Source organism: Salvelinus sp. IW2-2015, linkage group LG6.1 (genome assembly GCF_002910315.2).
Source record: "Salvelinus sp. IW2-2015 linkage group LG6.1, ASM291031v2, whole genome shotgun sequence".
Lineage (NCBI taxonomy): Eukaryota > Metazoa > Chordata > Actinopteri > Salmoniformes > Salmonidae > Salvelinus > Salvelinus sp. IW2-2015.
The window spans coordinates 13,414,140-13,426,203 of record NC_036845.1 but is presented as its reverse complement, the minus strand read 5'-3'; the positions used below and the strand labels follow the sequence as shown (position 1 = coordinate 13,426,203).

Here is a 12,064-nt window from a genome sequence, read left to right as displayed (position 1 = left end):
ATATGTGTATCTGTGTATAGGCCTGCATTCAACAATTTATTAAATGGCCCATTTGAACCGTCTCCATTTCCATAAAACTAGGCCTACTTCAAAAGCTCTACATACTGTCTGTCTCACCTTTCCTAAATTCAAAATGTCATAGCACAGCGTTCTTCATAGTCCTGAAGAACTGAACTGCTTTAGTCCCGGTGCTGTGACACTTCATTCAACTAACCAAGACCTTGATTACCTGAATAAGGTGGCTTAATTTGCAGGATCATTATTGAAGTACAAACTACTGGTGAAAAATTGGGATCCTATTAGATGCTTTTTACACTGCTGGCCCTTTAAGAGGCTGTACTGCACTTGCTTTTTTCACTGGTGTGTCATTTTAACTATGGCGAGGGAATCAACAAATGGAAAGGAATCGATACAAGCAGCGGTAAACATTTCTTCCACATTCCAGTGACTAACAACTATAGGCAAATATTCCTGACAGGCTGATTTATGTGGGGCGTGCTCTACACAGTAGCCCACATGCATGGATTCTTTCGGCAATGATAACGGTGACAGAAACGAAATTAGTTTTCTAATTCACAGAGACCACCTCTGTTCTCGAAACCGGTGATGCAGGGTATCGCTGACATTCGAAGAAAGTGGACCGTTTCTTATGTTTTGCTGATACAGACATGGAGCGATTAAAGGCCCTTTTTCTTCTCGCTATCGAAAAACACGTAAATTAACTAAGGTCTACTTTCTATATTTCGCTCCGAGAGAGTTGAGTATTGGACGTCAAAATGTTAACGGGATCCAAAACCACGTTCAAAGTGAGACAGATGGTTCCAGATATAAAGGTAGGCTTTCGACTCAATGTTTTAATATTCTGTTTGATTTTTTTCGTGTTCTGGAAGGTAGCTTGCCGTGGGTCAACTTTAGCTACCAATGAGAATAATAAACAAATACTTTGTTCCATCGTTGGTGGACTATATAAACGGATGTAGATTCCACCTAGATATCTTGCTGTGTTCAGAATGGTTAGTTACAATGTGTCCAACTAATTTGACAACGTCTCGAATTCTATGAAACATTGTAAGACGTATGTATTACTTGTGGAAACAGTTTAATGGTTTGATAACCTACATTCCACAGACAGAAGACTGAAGGCATTTTATTCTTACTGTCTGGGACTAAGGGGGTTGATTTCCTTTTATACAGCATCCAAAAGAAGCTGTCCATCGTAGCATTCTTTGTTTTATGCACTAGGTTTCTGTATGGTAAAGAGACAGGCAGCACATGTGCACTGATTAATTTTGTCTGTTTGGATTCTATTTATTATTATCCATACCAAATGATGGCATGTGCTATGAATGCCCATATGGTTCATATGTATTTAGAGAAAAAAAATAACATTTTGGAGCTGATGGAGGACTAAACCAAAACTTAAACACTACAGGCACATAGTGTACAGTGTTGCATACTGTACAGTATTATAAGAGAAGAATGAAATGTGGGAATATGAATTGAATACGACAAGTGGGATTAGCCTACATATTCAAGACCTTGGATCATCATGCATAGAGAGATGCCAGTTTTTTTTTAAAACCACTCCAAACTACTCTTCAGCAGCACCTCATGTGATTCTGAGCTTGGGTGGCCAGGAAGCAATCATCCAGGAAGCTGCTACCATCACACAGTTTATCACTAAAGGCGCATATATATATATGAACCGCAGAGAGACCTGTGGTTTCTTAACATTCAGGTTTATTTCTGAGATCTTTCATCATGTGTTGTGGCCTTGAATGTTTTGTTGTTGCACAGAACAGTGGTGTAGCTCTGGATGGGTCTGTCTACACTGTTGATGCCTTCAACTCTGTTATACCACCACAAAGGGATCAACCTTTTACCTACAGTATGTCAGTCAACATGCTTTGTCATGCCCATCTTTGGAAAAGTCTTTGTAAATCTGCATTGCTGCCTCCTTTACAAGAGAGACAAGAGTTTTGGACATCATTACATGGAAGACTGTGTCTATGTGAGCACATTCGGGGCGAGGGACATGTCTATAAGCCCAATACAATTAAAACCAATCTAAATCRAAGAACCTTGGGGAAAATTGGTGGACTGCTTATTACATTGATGGTTTATGTCATAGCCTAGATATTTCTTTCGAATTTTCAATTTTATGCTCGTGCGCCCTGTGCTGCTTAGCTCTTCCTCCATGGTTATTTTGAGAAGCCGCAGGGGGAAACGATAACAGATGCCACAAGTCCACCCTCAGGCATTGCTGCTCACATGTGGAGTGGGGGTGGTTAGTGCAACATCTGACCGTTGCCATGGAAACGACAGCCTGAGGAGCAGGAGGTTTTGAATTTGATTATGAATATAAGTGCCTAACAGAGACGGCAGTTTATTTTAGCCATCTTAAATAAAAGTTTGCAATGTGGCTGTAGAGAAACATATGGTGATGTCCTGAATATTATACACCTACACACTCTGGTTTCACTTCCACTAACGTGTTGAGGTTTAGAAACGCACTGAATAGAAATTAGGAATGAGTTGTCTATGGATCTGAAACCTTTGTCGTGCACATTTTGTATTTAAGAAGTAGGCTACAGTTGGTCCCAGTACTGAACCAAATTCATTTGTGGAATAAGTGTTGTAACTCTTGTGTATGTAGGCTATGTACAGTAATACCAAATTAGTTACCATTGAGAAATKRCATAAGGTTAAGMAAAGTYCTGCCATCCATTTCACATCACATGCAGACTGGTTGGGTTATACGGAGGTTTGCATGTTTCTGTTCATAATTACAGTCCAGGCTTGTTGTTTTCTCTCACTGTCTATCCCCTCCCTTGAGTTGTTCAAATGCTGGCTCCTCAGCTAGCTAGAATCTGGAAGCAGTCAGTCAACCACACAACACAATGCAAGTGCCACGGTAGTGAAAATGTCAGAGGAGGGCTCAGCTCTATTCAGAGTGGCTGGAGATCCATGAGGGCTCATAAAAGAGAGCCAAAATGGTATTCACACACCTGGTCCCATAGGGCCAAGGCCTCCGATCCTGAAACAAGCTATGGAACTGGCGGTGCTTCCCATGCGGAAACTGAACAAAACGATGCCGTCTCTCATTAGTAAACAAGATGTATGCTTGTTTTCAAGGATTTATTGATCGTACATTGGGTGATTATTAACCAATACTGCTATCCCGAGGGAAGCGTGAAATAAGGATGGTAGCCTGTTCCTGTCCATTTCAAGTGTCTAGAATGTTTTGGACAACACCCAATGTGGGAGTTGAATGTTTATGAGTTGCTGGAGTCACAAATGTTTGTTAAACAAGAAGCACATTTAAAACACGAGTTATTGAAACCTGTCCTGTTATTACAGTCTACAAATAGACATACTTAAGCTATGAACTGACACATGCACAAACAGTGACAAATAGAAGCTTGAAATACATACCGCCACACACACCCTCTGACACACACGTGCCCCACACACACAGCCTCTGATTGAACTTTGAACCCTCCTTACACAGGGAGTGCATCATTGAGTATACAAACAGTTTCCTTCAGACTAGATACACAGTTTAATTTAGAGGGATATAGAAGAGGATTAGAATGCAAAATGTCTCACCATGAGCAGCAACTCATTTGGACTGTCATTAAGGGCAGTTAATGAGTGTTTGTTGCAGWCCACGTCTATACTGAGGTCGTTATAATGATATAAGGCCAAGACGCCATAGGCATTACTATAAATAGTCCCTCTACCTTCATTTATATGGAGAGTAGTGGGCACGTTAGAKTCCATAGGGAGAGTTMTAGTACTGCTTCTGCAGGCWGTRGAGTAAGCTAGTGGTTCAAAGCTGCATTTTAAGCAGGGCAAGTGGATAATGGCATATGAATTTACGATTCATCAAAACATTCATATTTTCTCCTATATGTTTAAATCACTTTCCTTGTCTTTTGTACATTCCGAGGTGGAATTCTCAGTAGTCTATTCCAGTGTGGGATCTCTTTCATTGTTTTGTCGTTGGGGTTTTGTTCTCTCGGTGTAATAAAGTGTGTGAGGTGACTATTTCTGTTGTAGGTAATGTATTACACTGTCGTAGACGCTCCTTGAAAGCAAAAGAAATGAGGCAGCATTAAAGCAAAGCCACGGCTCAYGGCTAGACAGAAACGGTTTTGGGTTTCAGGACGACTTTTGTCTGGTTATGTTTCAGGAGTTGCTCCAAATGGGGMAAGAGRTAAAACACTTTAAAGCGAGTCCATGTTTAGAGAAAAGACCCAACATCCTTGTTTACATTTTTAGAGSCCCTACGACAAAGCCACAAACCTGCTTATTGATGTGAGGAAATGGACAATACCACATACACCTACAGGCTAACCTCCCTCCACAGCAGCACCACATGTTAAAACAGTGTGTTTTAATGATCTAACTAGTAAAAATGTAACTACCTGAGCTACACACAGGCCCCTTGTTGGCGGGSGACGTTGTTCAACCCTACAGTGTGAGGTTTCTGTGGTGTTGGACTGCCACTTTCCTTCCACCAGTAAGTTYGGTCTAGTTCAGGGCAGAGGAGGTATGTTCTCCTCTGYAGAAGAAGTCTGGCCACAGTGGCAAGGGGAAGCCATGAGCAATGGAAACTGCAATGGKCCTTGGCTGCACTCCCTGAGGAGAAAGGGAAGGAGTGCAGGAGGGAGGGAATGAGTGATCGAGTAGTACACACACGCAGAAGCCAGATACTTAAGGGAGAGTCAAGGAGTGAAACATCAGCAGAAACAGAGCCTGGACATGTGGTTATTCATTTTGGGAGGTGAATTGGATTTAGGACTCTAATTTGKGATTTTTCCTCTCCCTCACCGATTTAGGGTTCCAGTCATTTTCGTCTAGACAGCTTCACCTCGCCCTTCTCTCCTATCTAATCTACCTGCTGACTTGTTCTACCTTTGTCTAGTGCAGTTACTCTTCATGTTATGACACATTTTGTTGTAGTTTATTTGATGGGTTTTCACTCTATTCTTCCTCAGCCTCCAATGTAGTTTTAGCTGGTGGAGCAGTTTGGAGAATTTCTGCTGTTGGAATCCAAATATGTTTACTGAACTACAGAATATAACACATTCCCAAGGCACAGAAACCGAGTTTGTTAATATTGGTAACTCCCAAAAGGGTTGATGATAGGAACTGAGTTTCAGATAATAAAACAAGATCTAAATATCAAAATAAGTTCAGAAAAAGAGCGAGGAATGCAGCTGTGGGTGAAAACCAGAATTTACAATGGTCTGCTGGCGAGCAGAAACCAAGAACGTTGTAAAGTTTTAGTGTTCTCCCTTGTAATTTAAAAACTGGCTTGTTTATCCACCATGCCCTTCTGCTAACTCAGGTCTTGGGTGGAGGATTGAGTCAATAAAATTGGTGGAACAATAACATTTACATTTTTACATTTAAKTCATTTAGCAGACGCTCTTATCCAGAGCGACTTACAAATTGGTGCATTCACCTTATGATATCCAGTGGAACAACCACTTTACAATAGTGCATCTAACTCTTTTAAGGGGGGGGGGGGGTTAGAAGGATTACTTTATCCTATCCTAGGTATTCCTTAAAGAGGTGGGGTTTCAGGTGTCTCCGGAAGGTGGTGATTGACTCCGCTGACCTGGCGTCGTGAGGGAGTTTGTTCCACCATTGGGGTGCCAGAGCAGCGAACAGTTTTGACTGGGCTGAGCGGGAACTGTACTTCCTCAGAGGTAGGGAGGCGAGCAGGCCAGAGGTGGATGAACGCAGTGCCCTTGTTTGGGTGTAGGGCCTGATCAGAGCCTGAAGGTACGGAGGTGCCGTTCCCCTCACAGCTCCGTAGGCAAGCACCATGGTCTTGTAGCGGACCCTGTCCAGGATGTCTTGATATGACCCAGGACTTCATCTTCCGTTTTGAGAAAGTCAGGACTGTTAGCCTATTTTTKAGATTTTTGTTAGAGCCCATTTCTGAGGTTTTTGTTAGGGGGGTTGGCAGTTTGGGGTTGGGGTTTCTCTCTAACTGCAGCCAATACATTTGGAAAATTGATTAACCACATGACTTCACTTGAGAATTGGCACTTGTTTTCTGAGGCAAGAATTTAAAAGCTGTGTGATTTGATGATGGGAAAGAAGCTGAAAACCAATACTACTATTACTCAGATGTGCAAGTTCTGTTATAGTTATTGTTGACAAGTTCCTCAAGCTCCATATTCTCTAGCATTTTCAGCCACTCAAGTATTCTGCTAACATTAGCATGATGCTAGCATCATGCAAATGTTAGCAGAGTGCTCTTGAGCTTAGGCCACTGTTGATATCGTCAGTTGGGCATATGCGTTTCACAGACAAGGCAAACAGCTATGCTATGAATGAGTGGAACTTACAACCTGTTTAAGGAGCAACGGTTATCTTTGTTTGACAGTGGCTAAAACCTCACGAGAACGTTAATCTAAAGGAAACCAGAAGAGTGTCATACGTTCTCATTAGCATGTTAGCACACAGTTCACTTCACCTCTACATTGTGTGTGTCACAAGAGTTATAGTAACCTAAGAGTATTTGTCACACATTATAGTAAGTTGTTTTTAGTTCGCAAGCCAAGAAATATGTGACTAAACTGGAGCAAAAATGTARCATGTTTGTGAATAGTGGCCTTGTAGGCAGTGAAGAATTGCTGAGTGAGTAGTCAGTACCATAAAGATTCATTGTATACTTTATAGCAATTTCCATGTCTCTATACTGGACCGCCAGAGTGGTCATTACCAGAACAAACAGTTCCTTTTTCAATGCCTAGGCCTATGTCTTGTGCATTGTGTGATTTCTCCACTATGTAAATGGTCTTCTGTGGTGGGTGGGAGCTCAGGCTAAATGGGCCCATATGTGCTAGCAGCTAGCCAGTAGTCCGGTAATAGCAACCTGTGGTTCTATGGGATTGGATTATGCCGCTAGCAGAACAGCCTGGAGTACTTTGAGACCGCGTCAAATCATACAGTACAGAGCAAAACAACTAATAAAACATGGAAACTGAGAGTCATCATGGAGCATTGTGGGATTGGCTATGGTTTTGGGGAATGTGGTCAATAAGAAAATCTTGAGTTGAAGCAAAATCACATTAGTGTTTGTTCTCTTATTATTTTTGATGGGATGCAGTAATAACACCAGGTCTGTTCTCTGTTCCCCCCGCAGGAGAGGATGCTGAGTCACAGTGGTGTCAACGCACGGGGGAGAGATATGTTTGGACTACGCTGCTTACCAGGTAAGACCCAGACTGAAGAGCAATGATGAATATGAGGCTAGTTCCATGTGACAAATACAGTAGCTATACGCGTATCATAACATGTGGGTCTGAAAACACAGCGTCAGCCACATCTCTTTAGGCAAGTCCATCTTTTGAAACTGCACCCATCTGTATCTCTGTTTTCTTACTAAATCCTAGTGCTAAGCTACTGTAATGTAGCYTCTGAGAATAGTGTGTCAGTGTACTGTGGAGAGAAGTGCTGCAGGCCCCTGCCCCTGGTCATAATCTCAGTTTCAGCAGCACACCGCAGCAGGAGCTTTCCAACTGGAATGTTGGCAGGCCAGGGCCCCTCCAGAGCCAAGCTAATCTCTAACGATTCATATCAGCAGTTATTCACAGCACCTCTGTGGGAGCAGTGTGTGTGTTTCCTTGTCCCTTTCACTTTCAGCTCTCACTTCCACCTTGTACCGCTGACCTAGACACACCCCTCCCCGTCCCTCCTCCCTCACTTCCCACTTCATTCAYTTTTTCTGTCTGATTCAGAAACAGTTTTTATCTCATTCTTTCCAGACTCTCCCAGTCTGTTTGAGGGTCACTGTGGACCCATTCTGAGTTGTTTTTGTTATCGCGTGACTGTGAAATTCTGTCCGTCTGTCTTTCTTTCTCTCCGGCTCTCACTTYCCTCTTCTTCCCTTTCTCTGACCAATTTTCTGTGTCCTGCCATGGCAGATTTGAAACACATCTGGTCATGGAAATCTGCCTCACGTTAAGGCAGAAAGGATTCATCCGAATTGGAAACACTGTCATAGTTTCTGCGAAGGAGTTCTCTCATGTTGGAAACTGACTTTCAGCTCTGAAAAATGTGCTACACACACTTTCACAGATGCACCACGCAAGGGAATGGGGAATCTGTGGCAGCAAACTGGGTGAAAGGGTTCACGTTGCAGCATCCCAAAGACACACAGACAGTCGGAACAGTCCCAGGCCTCAGTGTACTGTATACTATACAATCTTGCGTGCCATTCATCACATTCTCAGATAACATTCGTACACAGGACAGGGGAAACCAGAGCGGGCTCCAGGGGGTGAATGGGTCAGGGCAGCACAAACAGCTATGGGTGGATAGATAGATAGATTGTGTACCTTTTGAATGTGAGGGGCCTACTGTAGATCCACAGACAAAGCCAAGTGGACAGGACCCTCCTCAGAGCATGACCTCAATCCCCTGATCCATGYGCTTATGTTACACTGGATTTGGTTTGGTGTCAATCATTGGACTGTCACTGCTGGCCTTGCTGAGTGACAAGAGAAGAGCAGGTCAATATCTCTGAAGATTATACAATTGTATGCTTTATGAGCTCAATTTGGATAGCACACTAACTACCTAAAGAAGTAGCGAAGAGCTCTGTGCAGTCTGTGTGTGTGCATATGTATACATGTTTTCCTACATTATCAGGACCACAATGTCTTGACAGGTCACCAGAATGTCCTGACAAGGTAGGAAAACAAGAAACATTTTGAAAAGTCAGGACTTCATGTCCGGATTTTGTTAAAATGATATTTTAGGCTTAATTATTAGGTTTGGGGTTAAAGTTAGGGTTATATTTAGGTTTAGGAGTTAGGGAAAATAGGATTGTTGAATGGGAATACATTTCTATTCCCCAAAAAGTCCTGTAAATGTATGAAAACAAAGCTGTGTGTGTGCTGTTTCATCAGACATTTCATGACACCGCTCTGGTAAACCTTTTGTCTTATTCTCTCCCATTGGTTAGCAGAGGGCCAGAAACGTCTCCTCTGCACGCACATAGGAACAAAATGGAGAACAAATGTGGTTGGAAACAAATGAAATTGAAAATGGAGCATTTGGTTCATATCACATTCAGCTGTGCTCTCTCTGGCCCGATTTCTCAGGTTGTTCAATCCACTGGCAGAACACCAATGGACAAAGAGAAAGATAGCCACAGTGGGGATTTTCCAGTGTTTATGTGTGTTTGTTTGAAAGTGTCTGTGTATGTGTTTGTCTGAGTGCATATGTGAGTCTGTGTGTACATGCGTTTTTGTGTGCGAGAGAGGGTTAGAAAGAGAGAGAGAGACAAAGGCACTTGAGCTTTGTGTGTGTGTGGTGGGTGTGGGGCCTGCACTCTGTAGGACGAAAGTAAAACTGTTTAAACTGTTAAATTACCAGTGTCATCTTATAAACAGCCTCACTGTATACAGAGTATTGAGTGACTCAATCCTCAGCTTCCCATGTTGTAGGAATGTAAACCACCTGCAGACTCTCCAGTCCAGAACAGTCAAACCAGAAGCAGACACTTCCTGTCCCCTCTCTCATGTCTGTGAGCCACAATGCCTGAGAAATGTCTTCAGCACTGTTGCACCCGGGGAGCCATTAAAAGGAGCACGCAAATCCCACTGAGCCTGATTGGACACAGAGTAACAGGCAATCCTAGAAACAAGAGCTCATTTGTGTTTAAAACCTAAAGTGTCCGTAGGGCGCCTGGTTCAAGAGTTTAATTCGTAGCWATATGTCCGGGACTTTAGAAAGGGAATACTTGTGCTGAGGGTTTGTGACTTTGATCCGGCATCGTGAGACCGAAGTCGGCGTAAACATAGCCTAATCACAGTGCCTTGCTTGATTCCAGTCCTCAGCTCACACACCCCAAAGATCTTGTGGCTTTGCTGAGGGACCCTTTGAAGATTTCTTTGTAGTTTTTGCCAGGCTTTGGTGTTAATCTTGTGCAATGGGCAAAGTATTGGAGTGTTAGCTGTGAAGACCTTGATTACAACCCCACTTCCCTTTCTCATAGGATAAACAAGCATTTGATGTGTTAAATTACGATTTCCTGTTTTTATGTTTTTATGTAATTTGGTATCCCTGAAAATCTTCTCTCAACCGAGGTCTAATTGGCTGTCTGAGGTTGAGCACTACCAAAATGGCATGCTTTGTGCAGTTATGTTTTTGACTTATTCCCTTTTTGTTTTCCTTCAACGTTATTTTTGAAGGAATTCAGTTGTTCCTTAAAATTAGTTTTGAAGGAATTCAGCCCTTTYAACAACCCACCAAATCCTTTTTATTGTTCTAAAAAATGAAAATGAAAACATTCTCTCCACCATGATGGTGTCTGGCCAAACACTTCCATTGCAAGAGACAAAAAGGCTATTTTCCCCCTCTACTCTGTCCTGGACTTTGTTGCCATGGAAACCCAAGTCTAGCTGGCAAATGCTTTGTTTTGCTGGGAGAGAGCATTACAAATGTGCTGTCTCACTGCTGTGTGAAAGAGGGTGTATCTTTGTGCTCAGTGTGTTTAGATGTGAGAGAGCTGTATGGGTGAAAGTGCTTGTTTTTGGAAGCTTTGTTCTGGAGTTCTAGAGTTCTGGAATCTAGTTTTTATTTTCAAGCATCAACAAAATATTACAAACAGATTTCAAAATATGTTGCATAAATTCATCATTCCTAACAAAGCATTTAAACACATTTATGGCGTAATAACATGGTAATAGACTAATATTGATAGCTGTAGAGTCAAAGCTGTATCAGCCTGGAAAATATATTGGCCCTGTATCCCATGGGACTAGACCAGAGCAGGTTAAGTTGCAAGTTTTATTGACATAAAAAAAGGCTCTGTAAATATGCACCAATACATCCCTGCCCAGAAGGGAAGTCATGCATTTGGATTGGAAAATGCATCTGAAGTGTAATGAGGATACATACAGTTGAAGTCGGAAGTTTATATACACCTTAGCCAAATATTCTAAACTCAGTTTTTCACAATTCCTGACATTTAATCCTAGTAAAAATGCCCTGTTTTAGGTCAGTTAGGATCACCACTTTATTTTAAGAATGTGAAATGTCAGAATAATAGTAGAGAGAATTATTTATTTCAGCTTGTATTTATTTCATCACATTCCCAGTGGGTCAGAAGTTTACATACACTCAATTAGTATTTGGTAGCATTGCCTTTAAATTGTTTAACTTGGGTCGATGTTTTGGGTAGCCTTCCACAAGCTTCCCACAAAAAATTGGGTGAATTTTGGCCTATTCCTCCTGACAGAGCTGTCAGGTTTGTAGGCCTCCTTGCTCGCACACACTTTTTCAGTTCTGCCCACAAATGTTTTATAGTATTGAGGTGAGGGCTTTGTGATGGCCATTCCAATACCTTGACATTGTTGTCCTTAAGCCATTTTGCCACAACTTTGGAAGTATGCTTGGGGTCATTGTCCATTTGGAAGACCCATTTGCGACCAAGCTTTAACTTCCTGACTGATGTCTTGAGATGTTGCTTCAATATATCCACATAATTTTCCTCCCTCATGATGCCATCTATTTTGTGAAGTGCACCACTCTCTCCTGCAGCAAAGCACCCCCACAACATGATGCTGCCACCCCCGTGCTTCACGCTTTGGATGGTGTTCTTCGGCTTGCAAACCTCCCCCTTTTTCCTCCAAACATAATGATGGTCATTATGGCCAAACAGTTCTATTTTTGTTTCATCAGACCAGAGGACATTTCTCCAAAAAGTACAATCTTTGTCCCCATGTGCAGTTGCAAACCGTAGTCTGGCTTTTTTATTGCGGTTTTGGAGCAGTGACTTCTTCCTTGTTGAGCGGCCTTTCAGGTTATGTTTATATAGGACTCGTTTTACTTTTGTACCTGTTTCCTCCAGCATCTTCACAAGGTCCTTTGCTGTTGTTCTGAGATTGATTTGCACTTTTCGCACCAAAGTACATTCATCTCTAGGAGACAGAACGCGTCTCCTTCCTGAGCGGTATGACGGCTACGTGGTCACATGGTGTTTATACTTGCGTACTATTGTTTGTACAGATGAACGTGGTACCTTCATGTA

At 42.3% G+C, this 12,064-nt stretch overlaps 1 protein-coding gene across 1 annotated transcript in view; it reads left to right on the top strand.

Annotated features, from left to right (window-relative positions):
- Positions 1 to 361: 361 nt before the first annotated feature.
- LOC111965128 (myotubularin-related protein 11-like) overlaps positions 362 to 12,064 on the top strand; it is a 31,032-nt gene continuing 19,329 nt past the window's right edge. The window contains exons 1-2 of the mRNA XM_070444008.1: positions 362 to 833; positions 7,169 to 7,238. Coding sequence (XP_070300109.1) covers positions 777 to 833; positions 7,169 to 7,238 — 127 coding nt within the window. The 5' untranslated portion in view covers positions 362 to 776. The remainder of the gene's footprint in view (positions 834 to 7,168; positions 7,239 to 12,064) is intronic.